The sequence below is a fragment of the Ammodytes marinus genome, assembly GCF_949987685.1.
Source record: "Ammodytes marinus genome assembly, chromosome: 18".
NCBI lineage: Eukaryota > Metazoa > Chordata > Actinopteri > Uranoscopiformes > Ammodytidae > Ammodytes > Ammodytes marinus.
The window spans coordinates 10,879,529-10,907,407 of record NC_137222.1 but is presented as its reverse complement, the minus strand read 5'-3'; the positions used below and the strand labels follow the sequence as shown (position 1 = coordinate 10,907,407).

The window sequence follows — 27,879 nt, the reverse complement described above, 5'->3', positions numbered from 1 at the left end:
GGTTTACACATTCATAGCATGTATACACATTACCGTTTTTAGCTTCACTCTGGATATTGTTAGCAATGTCACTAGCATGATTACCGTTGGTATTAAAATATTAGCATTACCTAGCCTTTTTGTGAGCATCCTTTCAGTTGTAGTCAGTGAGTAAGTATGATGCTAGTTAGTGGCTCATTTAGTAGTAGTAGTACTGGTGCTGGTAGTGCTAGTAGTATTAGTAGTGTTGCTGCTATAGTTTTGCATTTCTTCTTGATATTATTTAAACGGCATTTATCATTGTGGTTTATGTGTAAACAATGTCACAGTAACCATTGCTATGGCCCCGGCGGACCCAGCTGTTCCACCCCGCACCGGCAGGGAGCGCTGCAGCCCAGTGAGCTAAAGCAAAACCAGCTTCTCCACATCCGTCACTTTCAAGCGACTGTCTCCGGCTTTGTTTGTTCCGCACACGGCAGCAGGCAGCAGCTGAGGAGCCGCACACACCCACTTTTTTCTCCTCACACACAAACACACATAGACACACAAACTTTGAACTGCGTGAGTTGTTTACACATGCTTACCTGCCGCTCGGTCTAAACATGGCCAAGTCTACTGATCTGAAAATCTTCCTAGAGTCCTCTCTCAATGAGATATTTAAAGCGACAGTGAGCGACATCCTGGACTCGGTGGACCGGACCCTGCGCGAGTACCAGGGCACGATACAGAGGGTCGAGATCGAAAACGAAGGCCTGAAGCGGCTGCTGCACGCGCAAAGGAGCACGGAGTCTGCAGCCAGAGGTACGGATGTCTGCAGACTCTGCACGCGCTAAATAACGCAGTGTGTCGGTGTTGCTCCATGCAGCCACTGACCTTCCTTTAGCTCTGTGCTGTATTGTCCTTTACAGTGTTTCCCCCAGGAAATGTCTTAGTCAAGGTGGTCACTGTCAAGCCGCACAGGAGGCGCGGCGAAAATTTTGGGGGTATTTTGCTCAAAGATGCCAATGCGCCCTAAAGAAATGGTTCTGTTTATTTGAATGACACTGACCTTACAGTTGTGCAATTTTGTTTGCTATGTGCACATTTTGTGCAAACATGCAGACGGTACAAAATACAATTAAAGAAAAGTTCTACTGTTTTGGTGCAATACCATGCAGACACACTAAATACAAATAATGGACCATACACTTAACATGTGTATCAAAGTGCTTTTTAAAGTTCCTTTTTGGATGGGGGGCTGTTGTGAGATTATTGTGGACAATAGGCATACTGTGATGCGATTAATTCATATATGGTTATTATTAGCCTACTTGCTTGATTTCTTTTTAAATACAGAGGTTATTGGTTGTTTTGGAACATGTATTTCCAAATTTAAAACATAAAAATAAAGCAGCATTTAAAATTCAGAAAAATAAATCTTGTATGGCTACACAAGCATGCTGTTTGAAAAATAATTCAATTATTGAAATAATACAAAGTGTTTTCCCCTTAAAATGACTAAAGGCATTTCAAAGACAGTTACAGTGTGCACTTCTGTAAACTTACTGAAAGGTGCCTGGGCCATCACTCTCATGCATGTATCAGACTTTTCTCTGCGCTGTATGAGCCGATAAGTTGTGTTGCCACGGTGATGTGGAGTTTTAAACTAGTCTAGCTTTGCAGAGCACTTCTTTCTGTTCAGCTAAATATCCCCATAGAACCGCACTGCGTTTATTATCGCCACAGGTTAAATGTCGGTTTGCTGCTGCTCGTTTCCCGCGTACATGCCGTAGTCGCGCGCAGCGCGGGACGGTCGCGCGCGCAGAGCCCCCGACACAGAGCAGCTGATAGTCTGAGCAGAGAGAAACGCTTGGAGACATATGTGCACATTTATTTACCGCAAATCACGGCCTTTCGCGCATTTCTGACCATGAAAAATCACACATCGCGCTTGCTAGTACATTAATTGTGCAGCACTAAAAATAAAAAAATAAAGATTTAATTTTTTTTTTTTTTTTGGTCGGTCAGTAGTCAAGGCGGGGGGCCGGTTTTGCTAAGGCGGCCGCCTTAACTATAAAGCGCTGGGGGAAACACTGCTTTAGTTAGTGTGTGGGTGTGTGGTAGGGGTGAGTATGTTTACTTAGACAATAGTCAAAGGATTCACTATGTAAACAATGCCGGTTTCAGCTCATTCAAAACAGGGCTGTGCAAAGGTTTACGATGTAGGAAATAAGCTCACAGTTTAATCAAGATGTGCAGTAACGTTATCATAATATACTGTGTCTACCACTGTTCAACACACGCAAATATGCAATAAACAGTAAATCTGTGCAGGCCAGTGTGTAAATACACCACTGCCTTAGTATCACCACAGACATTTTGAAAATTATCCAGGCAGTTTTTTGACATTTTTGCTATATGATCTGCCATATCAAATATACATTAAATTCCGTTCAACATCATTAGTTCAGCCTAAAGAGCACACAAACTGCATTGTGTTTGTTTACTAAGAAAAGCTCAACAGGGTGTCTTTAAGTATCCTTTCGTCAAAGCTGCAGAATATAATTTCTTAAAATTAAAGCTGCATGGAATGACTTTGCTGGGGTGTTTTGTTTTTAAGCTCATCCTTTTTGTTTTTAAAGGTATTTGTGAACAAGATGCTGCTGAGAAGATTTGGAATTCAGAATGGGACAGCCCATCCATCAACTCCAGCCAGGGCATGTTCAAGATGTCCATATGCAGCAGTGACAAGAAGAGCTGCAGGAGGAAGCACAAAGACAAGACCAGGGAGAGTGTATCCTCTGCCTCCTTTTTACTGCAGACCGATCACATGGCAGAAAGACCCTGTGCAAAAACACTAGAGACAGATATCTCCAACCAAACCATGATAACTGTAAAACCAGAACCGGACCTGGATGAAAGCTTGGCCATTGACCTCTCCCAGCCACCATCTCTTCTCAATCTGACAATGAGGCCTGTGAAAAACGAGAGCAGTGAGGTCAGCTTTGACAGTGGTGATGCGTACACTCCTCTGCCGCCATCTGCAGGCCAAGAGCTAGACTCCACAGGCATTGACGGTGAGGTTAAAGTCACCATTGTTTCGGACACTTTCTTGCAGGAAGGACAGTTCATTAAGACGGAGGAAGAGGAGCACAATAGGGTGTTGCAGTTTGGTGACGATGAGAGTATCTCTGAGCAGGAGTTGAAGCATGTTTCGAGACATTACCCCGAATCAGAAATGGATGCAGAGGGAGCGAGCAGGCCGGTTGAAGTAGTAACGAATGAGGAAAGGGATTTAACTCCTGCTGTTCCTGTGGAAGAGTTTCTGGAGGTGCGTGACAACTTTTTGCGCTGTCCAATTTGCCCTAAAACATTCAGCCGTGCAACCTCGCTCAATGTCCACATCAAGACTCATGGGGAGAAGGCCCATGGCTGCGGCTACTGCGGGAAGCGTTTTGGCCGCGCCGATCTCCTCAAATCGCACAAGCGAACGCACACCGGAGAGAGACCCTACTGCTGCCTCATCTGCAGCAAAACGTACGCCCATCCCAGCCAGCTCCGGATACACAAGCGCGTGCACACGGGAGAGAAGCCGTACTCCTGCACGCACTGCGGCAAGCGCTTCAACGAGCACAACCAGCTCAAGGTGCACCTGCGGACTCACACCGGGGAGAGGCCGTACAGCTGCCAGGAGTGTGGCAAAACCTTCGGCAACGCGGGCAACCTGCGCATACACGAGAGGATCCACACCGGGGAGAAGCCGTACTGCTGCGCACAGTGCGGGAAGAGGTTCAACGGCCTGGGCGACCTCAAGACACACTACAGGATCCACACAGGGGAAAGGCCCTACACCTGCGAGCTGTGCAAGAAGACCTTCAGCCAGGCGGGACACCTCACCATACACATGAGGATGCACACGGGCGAGAGGCCGTACAGCTGCAACGAGTGCGGCAAGAAGTTCTCGGTGGCCAGCAGCCTCAAACTGCACCAGCGCACTCACACGGGGGAGAAGGAGTACAGCTGCACATACTGCAGCAAGAGCTTCAGCCGGTCGGGCCACCTGAAGAGACACGAGCTGGTCCACACCAAAGAGAAGGTCTTCCTCTGCAGCCAGTGTGGAAAGACCTACACCGACCAGTCCTCGCTCAAGAAGCACCTGAAGGTGCACGTGGCCAAGGAGCAGAAGGCCCACAGCGAGGGTAGCACCAGCGAGGCCCAACCCGACCCGACCGCCGCCCTCTGAGACACTTTCAGACACTTGCAGAATTTGGAACCAGATTTAAGGGACAACTTGAACGAGTGCCGTTACACAGTCTTAAATCAAGGTGCACTCACTAGCTTTTTCTGAGAGCTTTAAAATACATCTCACTGTCAGTGTCAACTCCAGCAGAGTGTTATAAGCTGGTGTGCAGTGTTCTGGCATCTGAAAGCTTCAGTAAAAGCCGGTAAATTTGTACCGTGAGTTCTGATAATTTTGTCTAACCAACTGCTGTTTCCTGAGGTGAAGAGTGAGCTTTCATGCTCAAAAAATTTTGTGACATTTGTGGGACAGTGCAATACACTGTTGTCTAATGTCTGCTGTGATCGTAGGTCCAAATATTTAGCAATACCGTATAAATAATCAAATAGATTTTATTTTGATTGATAATTTCGTAATATTCCTCTCAAATTCCGAGTTAGACCAAAAACGGGATTCTGAAAGAACAGCTGTTCTTTTAAACTTGCCGTACGTTACCACAATGTCAGTGGTATGCTTTTGAAAATGCTTTACAGCGGAAAGAGTTGAAAAATGATTGTATGTCCTTCAGATTGACAGGGTATGCTCACTAAGCCTGTCTTAAACCACACTGCCCAATGGAGACACTGATTCCATTGTCCAGGTTTCTGCTATGTAGCTGATCCTGACCTCTGACCTAATAACAATATAATTGTTGTAGAATTTAAAATGCTTCTACATGTATGTATACACTTTCTAGTAGCCAGAGGGTTAGATCATGTGTGCCGTGTCAGTGATTTAAGGAGATCATTAATATATTGTTGTATATAGCTTTAACTATACAGTCAGCAGTCTGATATTATGAACTGACAGGAATGTATCTGTAAAATAATAATAATAAAAACTGAAAAACAAATGTTACTGTAGATATTCAGTATCAATGGACTTGCTTTCAGTAGTAAATTATTAATCGTTTAGTAAGCCAATGCTGATCAAAGAATGTGGAGCTTTTATAAGATATGTTTTAGGTTCCTCAGTCTTGTTCCAGAAAAAAATTGCCATAATGTATGTACAACTGACCCACACACACACAAAAACAAACAAACACACTCACACACACACACACAAACAAATAAAAAACAAATAATTTTAATTAAATGTTATGTATGAAGATGGGGTTACTGTTGTTGTTGTTGTGGCAACTGGTTGATATACCTGCACAGCAATGTATAATGTCATGTGTTTGCTCTAAGAATTTATTTTTACTTTCTTTTGTGGGATTTGTATCTAAATTAAATAAAATGTTAATCAAAAGAGTGTGTACGTCTTATTTACACTTTTTTTAAATATTTTATTTGAAATGAAAGACAGCAAGAAATCATTACGGGTACAAATACATTCAAATACATCCTGGTTGTGAGTTTTTTTTTATTTATTTTTTTATACATTTGTACAACCAAATTGTAGCTTGTTGCTTGAAAATTAGTATATTTTTTACGAACATTAAGTCTGAAATGTTAAAACCTGTTCAAACCAATTCCATTCACCTCCATTGTATTTATGTGGGACAGATTTGTTATGGCTGCAACATTTATTTTCATTTTCAATTGGTCCGTTTAATAATTATTTTTATGAAACAGAGAAAAACAAGTTGAAAAATGCCCCCATCATTTTCAAGAGCCTGCAACTTTTACTCATGTTTGTAAAATGTAAAACAATTAATCACTCATCTAAGTTGTTGATTATTTTCTAACTGTCAACGAATGATTAATTGACCGCTTATTAGCAGACCGCTGAGCGTTAATACGTTTTTGTTTGATTTTTTTTCAAATATTAGTAATGCGACACCTGAAAGGATGAGAGTGACATTTTTCTTATTTATTTTCTGTTGTTCAATGAGAAAATAAATACAACTCTAGTGAGCCTTGGAAAGAGTCAGGCTACCACTTTTCCCCAGTTTCGAATATTTGTAGTGCCTGCTGGTTGTACTTGCGGGACAGACAAATGCGGGAGCGCATTGCATTAAAAGTGCTATCAATATTCTCTCGTAACTTACTACCAAAAGATTAAAAAAAGTATATCTAAACAGGTCATAATGACTGCATTAAGCCTTTGAGAAATCTGTCCGTCTGTCTGTCTATCTATCCATCTATCCATCTATCTATCTATCTATCTATCTATCTATCTATCTATCTATCTATCTATCTATCTAAACAATATCCTATTGATTAATTTTGTGCATATTTTATATGCCTCAGAACATTGAAGAACTTTCATTTTCTGGGGACCCAGACCCCGGGTTGGGATCCACTGCACAATACATCTCTTTAATAATCAGCTAATTTTAACTCTAGATCAAGCAAGAACATATTTTTTTCTCTGAAATTTCACAACAGTACATTTGTATGAGAACGTTTGCGCAGGATCATGCATTCATCCCTATTGGATTTGGGTGGCACCGCTCTGGCAGCAGTTGAGGCAGCACATCGGCTTCTCCCTGGACAGGTAGAGCAAAGGCTGGATGCTGCTGCTGAAGTCCATCAGGCCGAATGACAGATAGTGAATGTAGCAGCGGAACACGTCTGGAGAGAAGTAGACCTGGAAGGGGAACAGGGCCACGGGCGGGAAGTAGTTGAAAACTATGATGGCCAGGATGATGAGGACCATCTTGAAGGCTCTCTTCTTCACGGGATGCATCTCGTCCCTGCCGGGCCCAGACTGACGCAGCGCCCACAGGATGACGATGTTGCAGAAGATCATGAAGGCGAAGGCGGCCAGGATCATGCCCGTGAACACCTTCTCGAAGTTGACGATGTTGCCCACGCACTTGGCGGAGGCGTAGGCCAGGGTGATGAGCCAGACCGCCAGGGCCAGCACGGCTCGGTGCTGACGGTCCTTGAGCTCGGTGAAGGTGATGGGGTGAACCACGGCCATGTAGCGGTCCAGGCAGATGCAGGAGAGGAAGAGGGGAGAGGAGTCCTTCATGCCGTAGAAGAAGCGCAGGACGTACCAGGTGCTGCTGGTGGTGAGGAAGACTATGTTGGCCAGCTCCAGAGGAGGGATGAGGCAGAAGAGCACGTCCAACACAGCCAAATGAAGGATGTAGATATCCGAGGTGGAGGAGTCCCCTTTCCTCTTGTGGATGAGCCACAGCACCATGAGGTTGGCGGGGATGCCCAGGAACATGTTGATGAACTGCAGCACCAGGTAGCAGATGATAATAGCCGGCATGTCTTTGCAGCTCTCGTACACCGTCTGCTCGTCCCCCGTGGAGTTGAGGGGTCTGTGGGAGATGTAGAGCAGGGACGAGTTGATGTATAACACCTCCATGACGGGCAGAATCAAGGAGCAAAGTCGTCAGAAGACACCACCAGCCAGAGGGACAAAGATCTGTTAGATAGACAGAGCAGAATGTTTAAACTGAGGCACTTGTGAGGACAAGATTTCAGCACAATGCAATTGATTTGAAAGCCTTTCATGTATACTTAAAACCCAAAAACATGACCGATAAACAATTGACTTGGTGTAAAAAATAAACACTACACATATAAAAATGTTATCCAACAGAATGCCATGAAAGAATACAACTTTTAGGCACCACTCTTAAAATTTGAAACTTTCCTTTAATTTTTCATGTTTGACCTTTGTTTATATTCCAGGGCAGGCGAGGGGTTGATATTGTGGTTTTAAACCACATAACACAACAATATCAGGAAACATACATAGCCTGTTATCGAGAGCGAAGGAAATAAGATCAAACGACACAGAAAAATTAACCAAACAATGACTTAAATGAGTTTCAACATACAAATCATAAATTTAAGTAATTTAACTACAGTAATAAGAGATTACAAATAAATATATCATCTGGATAGCATAAATCCAAGGGGCTCACAAGATAAGAAAGATTCAACAATGATATTTAATTTCACCCAGCCCTGAGTTCAGCTGACATACTGCATAAAACAGCAGCAGTTATTGAATATTGTCACATACTCTGTTAATAAGGAGTTAGTGCGTCACAAATATTAACTCTCTGGACCTTTTACAAGATCGCTGCTGTTGAAGTTTGAGCGTTGAACTGGAGGTAAACTATGTAAATTTCAGTCTTATCACATCTCTTTTTCTTTTCTTTTTTACAAAACATTTGCCATTCAAAAACAAGTATTTACATATTTACACAAAGGCATAACAGATTAGAATGAAGTCTGCAGTACAACTATGAATTAATGAAAAACAATAATAAAGAAACAATATAACACCCAATGCAAACCATGGTGCATCTTGCTTTTCAGATCAAAAATAGATAAGGCACACATAAAATACTGTGGTATTAAATAATATTTCATCCTCCAGCTTCAGCTTTATTTTCTGTTTGAACAATGTTCTAACATGAAGTAGAAAATGTGTTTTCTAATTACTTGAACTTGAGAAGTACTACCACTCGCCACATATTACAGTATAATGTGTCCTCTTGCAACACACAATGCACACTTAACTGACAAAATAAAGTGGACTAATATGTTTGTAAAAAAATAATAATAATAATGAAAAAAATAAATTCTATGAAGTTTTGTATGGCAAATAAAGCCCCTCACCGTTCAATGAGGAGCCACCCCTCTGCCCTCAGCTGTCTCTGTGTCTCTGTCACACTGATTCTGATCCTACACCCATGTCCCTTTTCACTCTCTCATGTGAAGCAGTGTACCACACAATGCCATGCTCCTGTGTTTTAGTGTAGGTTAATGACAGGGCAAAATTGTTTGTGTTCCTATATGGTTCCACCATGTCAACAAGCGGCTCGTTCCACTATCTCTGTAACTAAGGGTGATATGTAAATGTGCAACCCGAATGCAAAGAGAGCAACGTCTCCAGCAGAACATATAATTTAATAAAGCCATCACTGGCGATCAATATTAATACCGGAAATGACAAGTCTACACAGCTGCTGCCCCCTGAATACATTTATGTAACATTGAATTTGAATAAAGAGCTCAGGGGTTATTATATTATGCAAAATGGCACCCACCTGTTCAATGAGATGCTGCACCACCTTCTTAAAGTGACTGGTGTCCCCACTGTCCACCTTATCCTTGTGACTCCTGTGCACTGTCTGTCCCGTTGTGAGTGAATGCTGAGCCCTTACCTTAAAATGAATGGAACAAATCTTTTGGAAGATGACCCAACACTTCAGGGATCCTGCACCAGTCTGATCATCCAATCACAGCGTTGTGACGACGGTGTGGAAGCTGAGGATCTCCCACTGGGGGCCTCAGCCGTCTTGTTTGGCCCCTGTACATCCATCAAACCTTTGTTTTTAAAATTAACAAATTCAATTATCATAAACAAAAAATAATTTTGACATGAAAAAAAGGAGTGTGGAAGTGAGTTGAGGGGTATAGGAAGAAAACTGGGAAAATGTGAAACAGGTTTGTGTGGAGGACGTGTTGTGGCAAGCCATGATCCATTCACACCGATTGGCAGTGATGCAACAAACCAAATGATGCCAGACGGAAAAATCAGCAGTAAACAACTGATGCAACAGTCCAGAAAATCACTTCTGATTTAATTCAGTGTAACAATGTGTAAGATGTTACGTGAGGCAGGTTTGATGTCAGTCGGTGGGTTTGTGCTTCACCCAAACTACCAGATCATCTCACGCCTAATCTCGCTCTTACAGTATGTGTTTTATTGTGTCAACTCATTTGTGGGTCATTGAAAGACCTCCAAGGTGACCTTTGACCCTTAACTCCTATTTGATTGGGCAATACAAAGACTGTGCTGTGTGTCTTTCTATTGAGTGAAGTCACTAAAACATCAGATGCCAACACAGTCAATATTCAGTATCTCATGATCACATTACCATATAGGCCTGTTGATGATTTTCTCATGAGTTTTCCACGTTATGTTGCAAGTGTTGGGGTAAGTATGTGTGTGTTTTTTTTAGGGTGATTCAGGCTGTTTGAACAGCTTGACTGATGAAACTCGACCCTGGTTCGTTTTCCTTTGCGTGTCTGTCTCTTGAACTTGTTTGTATCGGTGTCGGGTTACCAGGAGATGTGTGTCTCCCCCCTTGAAGATTCTCACGGCTTTGCTAGATTCTGCAACCTGAGCAGAAACACACGCAGCGGCACACAGCTGCTTTTGTCCACATGGGCCCCATGTTAAGGGATTAGAGGGTCTTCTTGAAGTGTGGATTTCACATCAATTGTGAATTGTGCAACTATTTTCTCATCACACACAATGATCAAATTGTCTCTGTTAATATTAGGGAATCTTTATAGGTTATATTTCCGTATAAAGCACCTATCTGCTATGCACAGAAGTGCACAAAGTCAGCCATTTTTTAGCATTTAAACTTTTTTGGAAAATATCGATAGAGGTATGATTAAGTGATTGGGAGGCCTTTTTGATATTGTCGATAATGACAATGATATTGATAATATCGATTTTATATTGACATATGAACATGTTGTGTATATACAGTATCAGGGCTGTACAGTGCGACAGTTTTGATCGCATTTGCTACTGAAATTGATCACGTGCGATGATGAATACAACTCCAATCGCACTCGTGCTAGTGTTGCCACCCGTCCCGTTTTTCCCAGAATTGTTCTCTTTTTTTCACCAGCTGTGACCCGTTTTTTGGGGAAAATGCCAAAACCTCATTTGATTTCCTTCCTTCGTTCAGTAGTTAAGGCCGTCTCACACGGGCCGAGGAGTTTGTTGCGCCCGCTATTGCATCGGAGAGGCGGGCGGGCAGGGGCGGTCTTAACGATCTCGGGGCCCGTTTCAAGACCCTGTGTGGGGCCCCACACTTTTTTTTTTTTTTTTTTTTTTTTTTTTTTAATAAATAATGCTTGTGCATGCTGCCCGCGAAAATAAAAAAGATTGTGGAAACCAGTTGGTTCATAGACGGATTATGAGATAATGGGCCCAGACTCTTTGTACCGTTTTAAAGTTAAATGCATCAGAGCAGAGGAACATTTTAATCAAATCTTGAGCTGCAGAAGGAACATTATTTTTCTTAAACAGGCACTCTTTACTCTGCAACTGTGAAAACAGTACAGTAGATTGGTCTGCAGACTCATGTTATATGATGGAGGGGCCCATTGCAACATATACAGGGTGGAAAGCTACTTTTCATGAACAGTATAGAATTTACACATAGCAAGCTTATTCCTGTTTGTGTGTGGGGGGCTTAGCTGTCCCTCATGAAGCCCCTTAGACAGAGCTAATAATGCTTTTGTTTTGCACTTGCTTTTCTATTTGTCACCTAGTTGGGGCCATGATGATTTATTTCCTTATATTTAGGCTATTCCTTGTTGGACCCTGTTATTGACATGAGTGACTGAGCTCTTTGACAATGCAACATTTAAAGTTACTATCAGTATTTCTGGCTTAGCCCCCCCCCCCCCCCCGAGCCCTTGGGCCCCTGGGCATGGTTGCATGCAATATTATTCTCAAAGTGCACCAGATTGATGAATTTTACTTTAAAAGGTTGCATTTTTTTCTTCCGGGGCCCCCCTACAAGGTCCAGGGTCCCCACCCACCTCAGTCTCCCTATTTAGCCTATACTGTAAAAAGCACTGTAGGTGTGTATGGTTATTATAGGTCATTACACTGGTCAGTCTGAACTGGTAGCCTAATAATGGCCGAGCCCTCCGCCCCAAACATTCAAGTGTCCCTTTTTTTCCTAAATCCAAGGTGGCAACCCTAACTAGTGCGACAGCCTGCCAAATTGCAATTGGCAGGTTAGATTATTTTGTCTAAATTGCAATCAGTGCACCCCTATTAATTTTTCTACAATTATTACTGCACACACTAGGAAATAATATTAATTGAGAATCTCAAATGAGACCAAGATGACATGCTCAAAGGTAATTAGAGCGAAATGCAAGGGTTAAGGTTATGCAAGTTTTCGATCATACTTTGTGTGCTACCAAATTTATTTTTGTGCTACTGATTTTTTTTGCTTGCTAGCACCAGTGCTACCACTTTAAAAAATAAGCGTACAGCCCTGAGTATATATATTATATATGTGTGTGTGTGTGTGTGTGTGTGTGTGTGTGTGTGTGTGTGTGTGTGTGTGTGTGTGTGTGTGTATTTTTTTACAGACCCTGAAGTCATCATTCCTAATGAAACACTAGTCTTATACAAACATTTGTTTAAAGCACAAACCAACACAAGGCGTCTTGATAAGGTAATGTGTCAATGTGCTCGGCCAAAACAAATGAAACGTTTTGGCATTCCTCTCTGGAGCTCTACTGGATGTATAAATACCATTCTTTCAAAAGAAATGACCTCATTTGATATTTTAATGATGGTGGTGGAGAGCGCTGTTTAACACACAAGGTTGTTGTTTTTTTAAATGAAAAAATCAGTCAGGTGTAGGATAGGGAGTATATATTCGTGACTGAGCTGCTCATGATTCATTGCACTAACTGTCCAGTTTCCTAGTTAAACTCCTCATTAAAAACAAAGCAGAGCTAATCACATCTGAGGGTGAAGTGCAAATGTGCTGCATGAATTACATCAGATCATCCTCATTATCCAGGGACATTGTCTTATTGTATGACAGGGAATCAGAACAGAACTGAGCAGGAGAGACCGTCCGGAAAATCGACTGATTCCTTCTCTATAATATATATATTTTTTAAATATTTTAAAGGGACACTGTGTAACATTTTAAGTAATTCATTAGCTAAAATCAATATCCTCATTCATAAATATGTCCTCATTGGTGTAAAATCACCTCTGCCAATAATATGAATTATCCTCCTGATCGGAGAATTACAAATATTAATATTACATTTCGTACATTGAGAGGGTAAGTCTTATGCTGCGTCCACACCAAACGCTGAATAAGATGAATATTTTCAACTCACGCAAATGAGAGGCGCGAGTGTCGCGGCACGAATTTCACGTGTTCGCGCCACGCCAAACGCATCGTTCGCGCCGCGCGAGAAGCAGAAGGAATCCATGTTTTGGAATGTCATCAGGTGCATTGTTTAGAATTTAGAATTGTTCTTGTCCTTGAAGGCCACTGTAGCTTCTGTTATTATTCAAAAGGGGAGGGGTTACCCAGGGAGCGTTGCATTCTAGAACTTTCTTGATGATGTCATATTACATGGTTCCCCTTTAAAGGGACACTGTGTAACATTTGAAGTAATTTATTAGCTAAAATCAATATCCTCATTCATAAATATGTCCTCATTGGTGTAAAATCATCTCTGCCAATAATCTGAATTATCCCCCTGAGCGGAGAATTACAAATATTAATATTACATTTTGTACATTGAGCAGGCAAGTCTTCTGGAGGAATCCATGTTTTTGGAATGTCATCAGGTGACACGTTGCATTCTAGAACTTTCTTGATGATGTCATATTACACACTGCACCTTTAAAGGTGCAGTGTGTAATATGACATCATCAAGAAAGTTCTACAAAGTTCTAGAATGCAACACTCCCTGGGTAACCCCACCCCTTTCGAATAATAACAGAAGCTACAGTGGCCTTCAAGGACAAGAACAATTCTAAATTTTAAACAATGCACCTGATGACATTCCAACTATGACACTTTCAAGATGGCGGCACTAGGCCTTGGTCCAAAATATGCAGAAATATGGACATATATGAGACCCTTTCTAAGGGAGAAATAAACAATTCAAAAAAAATGTTTTAGCTATTATGCACTAAATTAAATGTACTTATGGATATTATAATTACTTTCTACAAAATCTGCTAGGAAATAAAACCCAAAATTCTACACACTGCAGGTTTAATGTTAAGAACGGAAAGAGCTTTTGATCCAAACTGGTATATCACATAACACAACATCTGTTCGAAAACCTTATATTTTGTATTTTAAACTAAATTAAGTCTAATGGGTTGCTTTAAAAATAAATAAATACATCCTAAAATGTACACATTTAAAATATATATGAAATCATTTCTGAAATGTCCGTGTAAGAGTTTTTTTCTGTCCTTAAATACATGTGTATAGAGATAGATCAGGAGAAAAACACATTGCAGAGACACCGAAGAACCGCAGTCAGCATCGTTTGGTCGTATTTATTATTTTACATTTCATTTGAAGTTGGAGTATACTCTCCATAGAAAGCAGAAGGAAAAGAGTTTCACTCACACATAATGTAGTTTGAGCAGCAAGAGACATACAATCAAACACGTAGGAAACAGACATTAACAAAACTATAATGCTTTTTTTTCTCCTACTACCACCACCACCCACTAACTAAATGCTTTGACAGTTTTAGTCTAAAGCCAACCCTGTTAAAAAACGATTTACGATGACAAGACAAGGCAAATACATCCCGGCTTACGTTTTCTCTTCCAGGTGTCAAACAGAAATCTCTTCAGAAGATAAATATGTTTGAGCTGAAAAATCTGACCCATGCAAAAGATAGATAGCCAAAGTGATTATTTAACTTTTTCTTTTTTCTCTCTCTCTCTTTCTGACGTGTCATCAAGAAGATCTCCCAACGAATGGGGTTGGGGCTCCGACACATTCACCGTCTACCGTGTTTATCCTCCTCTACTCCTCCTCTACGTGCAAACTTTCCAAACTTCTCTCATCTGTCTCAGCCTCTACAGCTCGGTGGCCTGTAGAGCGCCCACCTATCTCTTTTCTCATGCTCTTAAAATAAAACAAAAACAAATATCTCAAAAATTGATGAAAGTTCTTAACATTAAAACATGCTTCTCTAAAATAAAGACTGCTCTTCTCGAGATTCCTGTCTCTCTCCGTGTTTCAAATTAAACACTCTAAAAAACCCAGAAAGCCAATGTCAGGTAAACATATTATTATGAGTTTACATTAAAAGGAAGCAAATACTGAACAACATCATAGGCAAAAAGGGGCATCTTATTATTATCATTTTGATCAAAGTACCAAAGTGTTTAAACAAAAAATGTAATTGATAGGTCACAGCAAGCAGATGTTTTTTTTCTCGTAGTAAACTGTAAGAATATGGCATTTTATTCCAACAGAAACCAGCCCCCCACCTCCCCTATTGTCCAATAATTTCTTGGAACACTAAGTTCATGTTCATGTTTTCCGCTGCCTGAGCAGTCGAGCAGCAGGAGTAAAAAAATAAAAAGTATTTCGGGAGCAGGAGTGGAGATCTTGCAGATGCTGTAATCCGGCTAGCAATGGAGTGATGGGATCTCATGAGACCCAACTAGATTCTTATCAACGTGTTCCAGTCTTTTGCAGCTGGAGTGTTTTATTTCCGGTAAACATGAATGCGGCAAGTAAAAGAGTCTCCGGACTCTGGGGTCAAGTGTTCCTCGGAGTGTTTTTTTTTTACAGTGCATATAGTGCATGAATTGGTTTGGTGACGTGCTGCTGCAGTCGAGGGGGGCGTAGGAGTGTCGTGGCTAAAGGTGCATCACCGCTACAGGTGAGGGTAAACAACAGACAGCTTCAGTCTTATAAAAAAAGAAGCTTTTTCTCATGCTGAGGAGGATTTCCAGGCTGAAACACACTGATGGTGTGTTGGGGGCGTGGAGTGTAACTGTTTTCAGATAAAGGTAGAGTCCATGGTGCTGGTGTCTTGCGCGTTGCGGGCCCGAGCCTCAAACAGCTGTTTTATCAAGGCCGACTTCTCCTGCTCCAGCTGGGCTATCCGCTCGCTCCTCTCTGTCACCTCCTGAAGGAAAGGGAGATAAAACACAGTTAAAACGGACGGCACTGACTGGGGGTATGACTGTTAGTGACTTGGTTTACAGAATTGTCTTGAACCTGCGTGAGAAGTCGGTTCTGGTCCTTGAGTCTCTGGATGGCTTGTGGAGGAGCTGCGCCCGGAGGCTGGGAGTTAGCTGAGAGCGCTGCTGTCTGCGCAGCGCTGGAGGGAAACGGCTGCTGGAAAAAAACCAAGAGGAACCAGTCACAAAGAAAGAAAATCCACCACAGTATAATATAGGTGTAGGAGTTTCTCAGATGTTGTTATTTTATTATTTGCACGTCATAACTGTTAACCCGATGATGTCTATTTCAGGTTCAGATAAGGGTTTCACTGAAAAATATTGCGAGAAACATTTAAGACGTTCAAGCTCTGGGTCAAACAAATTTCCTAATAACTTTTTTGACATTGTGATTTTCCCATAAATAAAAAGTCTGCAGCCAAGTTAGGGGCTCGGAGGATGCACTTTGCCAAAACAGTGCCTCAAGCTTAATTCAGCATATCTGAGCATACTAACTCAGAGTGAATTAAATTGCCTTTACAGAGAGAGAGAAACACTCGACTACTTAACATTTTTAGGTCTTACTAGAATCAAATAGAAATACAATACAAGTCAGCTGCGTGGGCGAAACTCACCATCCCAGTGCAGGAAATAAGGTCATTAAGACAGCGGTTGACTTCTTGCAGTTTGGGTATTAGAACATTCATGCGACTCTGATTGGCTTCTGTGAAGAAATCCTGCGAGCAGATAATATAAAAAAAAAAAAAACAGTTAGTATGAAATTCAAGAAAGTGGTGAACAAGGACAGACACTAAAGACAAGCTGTGGTAAAAGGACGTCAACATAAAATAGTGAGAAAAAGTCACATGAGTCACACGACACAAACAAAAACAGAGCAAGACATAAATGGCTTTACTTCATCTGGGTTTACCCAAGTTCCCTTAACCTGTCTCATACAGTTCCTACAGTTCCCAGAATGCCCTTCTCAGAATGACACGCAGCAATGAAGGCGTTTTGAAATGCGCATACGGTAATATTGCCATGAAAAGACATGAACATCTCTCCTTACTTTTTTTTTTATCAAACAAGTAAACTTAAATATTTTCAGTGTTTTGCTTAATTTGAAACATAACCTAAGAAGGGATTTTACCCTGTTTGAATGTTGCACATAATAAAAACAATTCTATAAATACTGATGGATTTACACTTGACCACTACTTGTTTATGATTAGATCTTACCATAAATCTCTCCGAACAGATGTATAGTTCATATTTGGGGTTTATGTGTTGTGGTTTGTCCATATCAATTTTGTTGTTTTACAGCAATACATCTCTATCATATGTCTGAAATATTCTCTCAAGATGAAATATAATCAAACACAACACATAGATGTCATCTCCATCTCAGTGTCTGGACTGACCGTGCACTGGGAGCTCTGGCCGACCTGCCTCTGTCTCTCGGTCACATTGTGGATTTGGCCCTGGTACCAGTCTCGGGCCCGCTCCACCACTTCCAGGCCCGCCAGCAGAGAGTCCTTCTCCTGCTCCAGCTCTTTCATTTGCTTCAACTGTGTTTGTGGAAAGTTATAAAAGAAAATAGTTGTATTTAAATGTTGTTGAGAGTGAAAAGGTCGGGGGAGTTTTTTGTTAAGAACAGACAAAAACAAAACCCGCCTGGAGTGACAGATTTCACAGAGAGACCCTGTGGAGGGAAAATATTTCATTTTCATATTCATCATGCCGTCACTGAGAGAGCTTTTCGGATCGCTGCCAAGATTAAATCTAATGATTGATTTAGGCCTGTGCGTGGTAGATAAACTCCCATCTCTTTACGGGGGCATCTGCAGCACAGCCTTTTGTGCAGGCGGAGACAATGGCGCCAATGCCAATTGTGCCGGACTCGCTCCCTAACTCGAACAATGTTTAGAGGAGTAATCAGTCCAGCGCCATGGCAACTGTGCAGCAACCTAAGAATGGGGGTAAACAGCACTTCAACTATGGCCGCCCCAGTGTGTCTGTGTGTGTGAAAGAGAAAGAGGGAGAGACGTGTGTGTGTGTGTGTGTGTGTGTGTGTGTGTGTGTGTGTGTGTGTGTGTGTGTGTGTGTGTGTGTGTGTGTGTGTGTGTGTGTGTGTGTGCACCCCAGCAAGGCTTCATTGAGTTGTGCTGACCAGGCTGTCCATGCCGCACACAGCCACAGTGCAGGCCTCACTGCTGGCATTCAGCCACCTGGTGTGTCATCTTTCTATTCTCACACTGCTCCATCCCTCCGTCCCCTTGTGTAGTTCAGTACATTCCACCAAACAACTCTCATCGGTGCTGTTTAGAAACACAGTAACACTCAATAAACACAGGGCAAATGTAAACTAAGGAGAGGACAACTTATATATGAGTCTGGAATCAAACCCTGTTCGGCATGTTTTTGCCAAACAGCCTGCAGCATGAGAAAACAGAGGAAGAAGGGAAGGGAGGGTGTTTTTCTTTTAGGGGGTCGGAGGAGAAGGGTCCATGTCTACAATGAAGCATGACCCAGAACCCACCATTATATATAGAGAGAGAAAAGGAGTCAAAGAAGAGGAAACACATGCAGAGAGAGAAAGAGAGAGAGAGAGAGGGAGAGAGGGGGAACAGAGCAGCAAATGGCTGAAAGGTTGTGGAGAAGTCTATGCTTGTATGTTTGTGTGCAGGCTGAAAGAGCAGGCATGAATACACACAATAACATGACAACCGTTGCACAAGCTGCTTCCCTGAAAAAAAAAATACAAAGAACAACATAACGGCCTTTTGAAAACTGTATCTACAAAGCACAGTGACACTGACTGTCTAAACCTTGAAGCCCTACAATGCAACAGCAGCTGAGAGGCAACATAAACGTCCAAAAAGGCCCCGAAAAAGGGACTAACAAACAACTATTTACAAATATCTATCAGACAACAGTAAGAAATGCCTAAGGGACCAATTTTATGTTTTTGCCTGTTTTGTTCAACCAACAGTAAACAAGCCACATATATTCAAATTAGCTTAGAACTATTGTTTTACATTTGCGCTTGATCAGTGACTTGAGCTGTTGTCGATTCAATTCTGTAAGTGAACTAATACACTCCTTTCGGCACTGTCAAAAACCTCATCAAGACTCTTTAATACCACAGCAAGTAACAGCTAACAAAATCCCCAAACGTTCTTCAAATAACAAAGTAGCGATTAGATTAAACGGGTGGAAAAAAGTACAAAAGTGTAACCAGCAAATAATTGCAATTTTTTCTACTTGATAAACAACTTGAAAAAAATTGTTAAAGTAAGTTCCTTTACAAGATTACATATCAACCAATAACAAACAGCCTGGTGGACATCTTCAAATTCTGAAAGATCTCCTCTACGACCACCACCTCTCTCTCTTTCCTGCTCTCTTCCTTTCTCTCTCCCTCCCTCTCTCTCGTCCTACTCACCCAGAGGAAAAAGTGCAGGGCCTTGCTGCTGTAAAGGCTGCTGCTGAGGGGGATGAAGACGGTAGTGTAGGCAGCCCAGACGGCCGTCCAGGCTGGGCCGGGCCGCCCCACCGAGTCCTCTGCTTCCACCAGCAGGCCCCTGGGCCCGACCCGCCTCACTACCATCTGGGCAGCGGCCGGCCCAGTCGGCCTGGGTGGGAGGGCCGCACAGGGGGAAGGGAGGGGGGGGTCAGTCAGTCAGCCTCTCTCCAAGGGGGGAAAAGAGAGACGGAGACGGCCACACAGACGGGGAGAGAGAGAGGGAGAGAGAGAGGCTAGCGAGCTGGAGAGAGTGGGGATATGGTGAGGCAGGGGGAGAGAGACAGACGGAGAGTGAAGGGAGGCACTGGAGGGTGGGAGGGGCAGAGTGAGGGAAAGCAGATGGGTGGGAGGGGGAATGTGGGGGCCAATAGAAAGTGAAACGGAGAAGAGTCCGTCCTGCCCTGTACTACTGACTCTCTGCAACTGTTTACTTTTCCACGTTAAGTAATAGTGTTTTTCTGACAAACATCTTCAACCCTTGTGATATCCAATCACACTTCAAATCCTTAAAGTTGATCTCAATGCAGACCAGGCATGGGCCTCTAGTAGGAAAAGAGGTTATGATGCAGAAATATTCTGAACATTAAGAAACTTGTATGTTAACATCCTGTGTGTTCTAGTATCTTAGAACGGGCGACAGATTGAAATTGTGTGTTTTGTCCGACCAACAAAAGTTGATGTCTAAGGATATTAAATTTACGGTCAGATTGGACAAAGAAAGGCAGCAAATGTTCAAGATGTGAGAACCTGGAACCAGACATTTCTTTCGGCGTCATTGCTGGAAAGATTATTATTAATTGATTATGAAAACTGAAATGTATGTCCGTCAACTGATGGAAGGAACAATTTTGTGAATAGTTTATGTACACCAAAAAATAAATGAAAATAAAATATTCTGTCAACGTTCACTGTTTGGAAACAACATCACAGCAACCACAACCTTATTTGGCTGGAGAATAAGTTCATTCGAATACAGTGGAAAGAAATCATGATTCAATTAGCATAGTAATAAAGGCCACTGATTGCTTCCATACTCTGTTTAAATCTGTCTGCGCTGTAAAATTAACTTAAAAAAGGTGAAAAAAAAGACATGTTTCCGAGCTGCAATGACGTGTTTAACATTCAAATCAGCCACACTTCTCTGTGGGTTTGGTTATTTATAATCAAAGCACGAGCATCACTGTGTAATTCCAACAGACATAGAATGTTTGCATAATGTCAAATAGTACCGAGCCCATTAAGTGACATGGGCATGTGATGTCACTTTAGGGGCTCCTTCAAATAGTGATTTGCAGCTTTATTATTATGTTTTTTTTTGTTAGCTATTTTTTTACCTGTGATGGCCAGATGTTTTTTTTAATAAATTTATATTTTAAGAGGTATTGTAAAATGAAATGGTGACTGTGGTGACAGACAGCACGGTGAAGGTACATTTAAAGAACCTGAAGCGATTCACAGCAAACAAATGCATATCACTAATGAGTTTATCGATGTAAAACTGAATGTACAGTAGCCTATACAAATACCACTACACTGATCCCCAGAAATGTCTCTCACTGAAACATGAGTAGGACTATGGCTCAGGGGTGGCACCTTTAGGAAACTTGGTAGAGACGGTTTACATGTGTGTGTGTGTGTGTGTGTGTGTGTGTGTGTGTGTGTGTGTGTGTGTGTGTGTGTGTGTGTGTGTACCCACCATTCCGTAATCCACTCCGTTGGATATGGTATGCCGCCTCTGTTCATCCCGACTCCGCCCATGTCGCCTGGAGCCGCCGGTAAATCCTGTTGCTGATTCGCTCTGAGATCTCGGTAAACCGGATTTCACAACATCTAGACAAATGTGAAACAGACAGGTCGAATCAAGGTCAACACATCACTGTACTCAGGAATGCTCTTTTACTTTTACTGCTGCAGTTTTACTAGTTGAAATATACAGGGAGGTAAAAACACTTCACAATCCTTTTGGGAAAATATGAATTACTGTAGTGGCAATTGAAAAATACTCAAATATTTGTTGAGCACTTCTGGCCACTAACTAAGAAACAGTAGTGGTTATTTATTTTTTATTATTCAGGTATGGGGGTGTGTTCCAAATTGTTCATTCAAAGAATGTAATCCAGAGTGAACATCAACGCACAACAAAAACTTTTTTAGTTTCAAATGTAATATGACTGTGTTATTATGTTGGATTATTGCACATTTTCAGTCATGCATGTTCTTTATGTAAGAAATGTGAGAGATAACACAAGACATTAATTGTGCACCACAGGAGGGAGCTGTACTCTGCAAATCTGGTATCAACAAGGCAGGAGGACTTTAATTACACAACAGAGTAATGGTAAAAGTAAATGTTATATTAAATTAATTGGGAATCAAATAAATACAAATTGTGTATTGTGCAACTACTCATGAATCAAAAATTATCCCTTGTTTGATTATTCGACTGAGTTCAGTGGAGGAAGTAAATATTAACCTCCACTATTTCATGATAACTAATCTCAAGAAATGAACTTTGAAACTCATACGGTAACCCAGTTAGACAACACATACAAATGATATTCATTCAGTCTCTGCTCTGCTCCTTTGTACCTTTGTATGTCATTTGTTCTGTGTGTTGAGGGTTTCCTCTCAGTTGAAAGACACTGTAGATCTGTTGAAGTGGATAAGTGCCTCTAGGCTCTTCCAATTGCGTGTATAAACTTGGCAAAGTATCTCAGTGGTCATATGTATGCAGGGATTTCCCTCACGGTAACGGAGGTATTATAGCGGTTAGATTTTTAGACTCATGTGTACACTACTACTGCTTTCCCAAAACCAGGAGAAAGTCAAAGAGAGAGAGAGAGAGAGAGAGAGAGAGAGAGAGAGAGAGAGAGAGAGAGAGAGAGAGAGAGAGAGAGAGATTGGCAGGATTTTGGGTGAGTGTTGGGTAGGATTTAACCACTGCCGTGATTCAGTGAACCCCGGGACCGTCCGCTGTAATCTGGCCTAATCCAACAGGGTTCGGCTGCATGAGAGAGATTACAGCATGAACACCGGTGGTCTGTCTGTCTACATAATATTACACACGTATGATTTTACGTAAATCCCAATCCAACACTGTGGGCATTGATATGGTGTGGCCTCCACTGTCAAAACTGCAGGGACTTGTTCCCATTCAGCCACAAGAACAACTGATGCTGGACGAATCATCCCACAGGTGTTGGGATTATGGGATTTTTTGCACAAACGCGTCATCATCATGTCATTATAGAGTATATAGCACAAATGATTTCCCTTCATTTGTACTAACACATACGGACCAAAAGTACACAAAACAAGTATGCATGCTTTTGGCCACACAGTGTATCTCTGTCTATCTGAATTAAAACACTGTACTGCAAATGCTGTAACTAAACAGTGAATGCCCCGAGGGCTACAGTGTCACTTTTATAGCTCCAGACAGGCCTGGCTGTACAGAGATCAGGCAAACACGGACAGACTCTCGCTGAATGTGTGTGTGTGTGTGTGTGTGTGTGTGTGTGTGTGTGTGTGTGTGTCACCGAGTGTGTGAATGAGTGTGAGAGAAAGCGAGAGAGCATGTAAAAGAGCCCTCGTACGAGTGAGTCTGTATGAAGACTGAGAGCCTGCAGCCTGTATGAACCTGATTATGAGCAGGCAATGTGAGGATTTCTCAGCAGCAGCTACTCCAACATTCGGCTAACGGGGGAAAAAACTAACAAATGGAATCACATGCAACTGACAAGGGGCCAATACCGAGGAACGACTGTGTTCCCTCCACGAGGCAAACCCTCAAGATAAAGATACATTTCTGCAGGACCTCCTGACACGACCCCTGACCTGACCCGGGGTTAACAACAGCAATTATTCAACTAGTCAAAGCAAACGGCCATTAAACAGGGGCCTGTTTAAGAAGTGACATAATACTGATACCTGAGGAGGAGTGTGTTGCCAAAACCCAACAATAATTGTTGTTGACCTTCCACATTGAGATTCAGTCAAAGAAGGCCTTTTACCGTTTACCAAGTTTAGCGCTGTCAGGCTCCCCGTGGATGTCAAACACTGAAAGCACTCTGCTGCAGACATTGCACACTTGTACCTCATGGATCACTGCATCCTATTAATTCAGACTATGAGATTAAAGCTGGCAAGACTGCGGTGTACATATTAACTCAGCTATGCACGCAATGAAATGGCTTGTTCATGGGAATTCTGTCTCAAGTGTTCTAGTGGATAAGTAGGGAACTCATGCGCATTATTTTGGTTCCCAAGATTTTGCCTTTAATCAGCTGCAAATTGAAACTATGGCACTAACAAAGATAAATGTTGAGTTATAAATACATGGGAGTAAGCTACTGAAACGCAGATGCAGGAGCATTTTGCATGAATCTATTTGATTCACAGCAGTGCTGTAATAATACAAAGAGTTAGCTAGTTGATTCATCATTTAAGTCTTCGAAAGACTGTTGTTCAGGCAATACAAGCTATTTAAAGAGATCATGTTTGGCGTTGGGGGAGCATGATGGATAATTTTCACTCTATATTGGCGTTTTATTAAAGGCTGAACATTAGCCTAATAGAGAAAAATCAACAGATATAAAAAAAAAACTGTTGATGGGCAGAATAGAAGAGCGATATGTTTTGTGTTTCTGTGTGTTGTGTTGTTTTGGGATTTTTACAAAGAGAAGTTTTCATATGTTATTAATTGACACGAACTGACATGTGGCTTTTATGGAACCACTTACTTGGCCTTTGGAGCTGCGGTGACTCCAGAGCGAGCGACTCAATGCACCTGACCCGGCTCTGCTGGAGCTGTGCTGGTTTGGTGGTAGCTTGGTTCGGCTCGGTCCGGTAACACCCAACCCCCGGGGGAGCGATGGAGTTCCGCTCCGTACTGCGCCCGGACCTGTCGAAGCAGCCCGCGCTGTACGGAGCTGGACCACACAGGGCGGCGTACCCGGCCCCCTCCTCCACCGGCCTGGCCCGGCTCTGCAGGGAGGACGCCCGGTGCTGCTGCTGGATGTTGGTCACGTTGCTCGGCCCCAGCGGACGGACCTTGTTCTCAACCCGAACCCCGACACTGCACGTGGACAGCGGGGCGGGTTTCTGGGGATGCGCCGGTGCCTGCTGCTGCGGGTGCACGGCGGCCTGGGCCTTGGTGAAGTGGGCGCTGTTCTCCGGGTTGAGCATGGAGTAGCGCAGCCCAGCGACGAACCGCTCAAAGGTTAGGCAGCCATGCGGCGGGGTGACCCTCCTCAGACAGCCCAGCACCCCGCCGGGCAGTCCCCGGGTGTCCGCGCCCTGCCAGCGGCTCTCGATCTCCGAGATGTGCACATATCCCCGTCCAGCGTCATCCAAAATATCAAAAAGGGTCCTCAGGCTTTGCAGGAAGGCTTTGGGCAGGCCATCTGTTGAATACTCTGTGTCTTTCTTTGGCTGCATTTTGACAGGTTTAAAGCCCTCCGCTTTGCCTTGATACACTTCTTTTCTCGGTCCAACTCTGCCGTAAATCGCCGACGTTCCGTTGAGTTTGCAGGCCTGCTCTGTCGCTAGCAAAGCCATGAATGTGTCGATAATCTCCGCTGACTAATCAATCAAAAACACGCCGAGCGAAGTTGGCTAACTTTACATAAACACACACCAGAACAAACAGAATTAAAAAAAACAAGCAGTACACGCTCACTGAACAGCCAAATACATATCTTTACAAAGTGTTTAAGATGAAATATTCCCTATATTTGACTGTTTTGAGATTCTACCTTAACACCGAAGCGCAGCAGCTCTGTGATCCATACTTTCCTTTTTCTGGCGAGGACCGCCCTTCAAACGGCTGTTTGCAAGCGTCCCGGGACCAGCCATTGGCCGCGGTGTGCGCGAGCTCAGCGCTCATTGGTGCAGGCGTGAGGTAGGCTCCAGTTTGAGTTGTGCTTTTGTTATTACTAATGCTGAGACGTTATTCATAAGCCCTGGATATTATCCCCCCCAACTCCCTCCACATAACGAGAAAGAGCTGGGTAAACTATCACCTTACAGCCCCAACCCCCCCCCCCCCCCCCCACACACACACACACACACCTCCTTTTGTTCCACATCTTGAAATGACCTTACACTTTCTATCTCCATGATTAAACAACAATGTCAATCAAAGGCTATGTGATTCTAATGAATATCCTGGACCAAAAGGTTCACCCAGTTATGTTGTTTATGTCTCAGATGACAGGCAATGTTAACACATTCTAGTAGGTAATGTTATATTTTTATTAAAAACCCTGTTTATTACAACATTATTCAATGGGGGGAGTGGGGGAGTTCCATAAATGTAGAAGAGTAACTGACTGTGGTATGTTGCGTTACATTCAAATAATAAGACAGACTGCTATGACACGGCACATTTCTCTCAATGGAGGACCTAACGTTACTCTCTCTACATTAAATTTATTTCTATCTTGCCTAATCCATTCGCTTACAGACCTTGCAAAAGATTGTGAAGATGTGTCTCTTTTTCTCGGTCTGAGTCTCAGACTGGCATGGAGCTTTCCTCATCTGCTCATCTGAAACCAGCTGGACTTTGGGTTTCAGACATCCTTGAAAGCAGCTCCACCAGTGTTACTTCTTTTGGTCAACTTGGATGGTTTGTTGACTGGTCCATTCGTTAACTTTTACTGAAGTTTTGTTGTCCTCATTGGAGTTAACTGAAGCGCAAGGAGATGTCTCTTTTCGACTAGTTGTTTGTGTCTGTGTGTGTGTGTGTGTGTGTGTCTTTGTGTGTGTGTGTGTGTGTGTGTGTGTGTGTGTGTGTGTGTGTGTGTGTGTGTGTGTGTGTGTGGCTAATCCCCTTATTAGGCTACGATCTTGTGACAACAATAGCAACAAATAATCCTGTCTAAATTAAGGGTTAACTGTGTGTTCTATCTCTCTCAAAGGAATCTTCATCATGCATCAGCAGCTTGCATGCACACAACCTGAATTTCTCAGAGCAGATAGTCACGCATAAAGTTTTTTCCTCTTGTGTATTCATCAAATTCACTCTGCTTCTATTGCTTTGTGAAAAAATGAGGCCGACAGCGAGGACACACAATCAATGAATCCCCCCACTCCCTCTTGACAGTCAGTCAATCACTCATCACCAGTTGTTGTTGTTAACCCATTCAGTTGTGGGAATTGATTTTGACTGTGGGCTAGAGATATAAATCAGATGTTCAAATACCTAATAATAGTGTTTAGATTTAGATCAGGAGCGGTTTGCTTTTTCCTTTCTGGGCTACTTTATTGTCTTGCACTTGCATTTCAGGCTGGATGGTTATATAACCAAAGAAGAGGCAGATAGAGAAAGAAAGAGGAGAAGGAGACACACTGTCCAGTTGCAGCTCGGCTCAGTGGGATCACTCCACTCGTACAGGGTCGAACGCTTGCTCATGCTCTGCTCATCTTCTCTTTTCTCATGTAGTCACGCACATGCACACATACTCTCTCTCACACAGACACACACACACACACACACACACACACACTGTAGGCTTTATAAACCTCGCCAGTGGTTGCCAAGCGTGCCAAAAGGTCAGTCCATCGCTTTTTGTCTTAGTTATTGGACATGTACTGATCTTCAGCTCATATTGGGCATTCAGTCGTCTCATGTAACACACTTACTCACACTAACACTCTCCTGATTACATCCAGAGTGCTCTCTGTTTCTCTAAGTCTTTCCTTTCCACAGCATCAATGTGAATCTGACAAAAGCATTCAAACGCTTATGAGAGCAGTTTTGTTTACATTGATTTTTTTTTCTTTAGGGGATGAGATAGAGGGAGACAGAACGGGAATGCAACCTTCCAATCTTGGAGGTGTTAAATCAGATTTGAATTGCAGTGGGAGGAAGAGAGCAAGAGGAAGCCAGAGTGTGGGCGGATAGGGGCTGCACAAATATGGAAAATATCAAAATCAAAGCCAAATTCTTCCCTTTATACTGATTGCCTTTACTATGAAGTGCACCAATCCAAATGTTGCCGGTGTGGGTTTGTGTTTTGCAGCTCTGGGAATAAGTGGGCTTTCTTTGGGTTGCTCTCAGTGAATCAAAGCCCTGGACTTTGGTCGCTTCATTCACTCGAGGTGCTAAAGCGTGCTTGAAAGACTCTATTGTTTCACTGGCCCGCGCTGCATGGTGCAGAATTTATGTTACTGACCCTGTATTGTACAAACTAGTTCAGGCATGCAAATACACTGACTGGAGTCACAGCGTGCTTTACAAAAGGCAGAGTGCAATCACAATCACATTTTTCTTTTGTCTTTGTGGACATGTTTACCAACACAAAAATATTCTGCATTGACAGATACATTTATTCAAAGTGTCGGGTGTCCAGTTCATTGATGCCAGGCATTAAGGGTGTATTCACACATGCTGTGTTTAGTTCGGTTGAAACGAACTCAGGTGCACTTCCACCTTTGGTGCGCATCTTTCAGACAGGTGTGAATACAGCAA

The 27,879-nt window shown here is 42.6% G+C and overlaps 3 protein-coding genes across 4 annotated transcripts; 1 reads left to right on the top strand and 2 right to left on the bottom strand.

Annotated features, from left to right (window-relative positions):
• Positions 1-472: 472 nt before the first annotated feature.
• On the top strand, positions 473-5,433 carry LOC307264716 (uncharacterized protein). Its single transcript, XM_080046187.1, has 2 exons — positions 473-780; positions 2,601-5,433. Exons 1-2 carry the CDS (start codon positions 582-584, stop codon positions 4,199-4,201), a joined length of 1,800 nt encoding a protein of 599 aa, XP_079902313.1. The 5' UTR covers positions 473-581; the 3' UTR covers positions 4,202-5,433.
• A 1,180-nt stretch (positions 5,434-6,613) lies between these two features.
• hcar2 (hydroxycarboxylic acid receptor 2) lies at positions 6,614-7,504 on the bottom strand (the record flags this gene model as incomplete). Its single annotated transcript, XM_080046606.1, has 1 exon — positions 6,614-7,504. One exon carries the CDS (start codon positions 7,502-7,504, stop codon positions 6,614-6,616), a length of 891 nt encoding a protein of 296 aa, XP_079902732.1.
• A 6,730-nt stretch (positions 7,505-14,234) lies between these two features.
• Positions 14,235-25,190, bottom strand: sapcd2 (suppressor APC domain containing 2). Of its 2 annotated transcripts, none has more exons than XM_080046914.1 (6): positions 24,149-25,190; positions 21,103-21,236; positions 17,302-17,448; positions 16,516-16,617; positions 15,939-16,058; positions 14,235-15,846 (listed from the first exon to the last, which is right to left on the bottom strand). In XM_080046914.1, exons 1-6 carry the CDS (start codon positions 24,963-24,965, stop codon positions 15,718-15,720), a joined length of 1,449 nt encoding a protein of 482 aa, XP_079903040.1. In that variant the 5' UTR covers positions 24,966-25,190; the 3' UTR covers positions 14,235-15,717. The 2 variants fall into 2 exon arrangements, with proteins under 2 accessions (XP_079903040.1, XP_079903041.1); XM_080046915.1 differs by having other exon boundaries at positions 15,939-16,055.
• Between the last annotated feature and the right edge of the window lie 2,689 nt (positions 25,191-27,879).

Coding starts and splice junctions, on each gene's coding strand:
- LOC307264716 (XM_080046187.1), top strand. CDS start 582: ATGGCCAAGTCTACTGATCTGAAAATCTTCCTAGAGTCCTCTCTCAAT. Junction 781..2,600: donor CACGGAGTCTGCAGCCAGAG/GTACGGATGTCT, acceptor TTGTTTTTAAAG/GTATTTGTGAACAAGATGCT.
- sapcd2 (XM_080046914.1), bottom strand. CDS start 24,965: ATGGCTTTGCTAGCGACAGAGCAGGCCTGCAAACTCAACGGAACGTCG. Junction 16,618..17,301: donor GCCAGAGCTCCCAGTGCACG/GTCAGTCCAGAC, acceptor ATCTGCTCGCAG/GATTTCTTCACAGAAGCCAA. Junction 16,059..16,515: donor TTATTTCCTGCACTGGGATG/GTGAGTTTCGCC, acceptor GTTTTTTTCCAG/CAGCCGTTTCCCTCCAGCGC.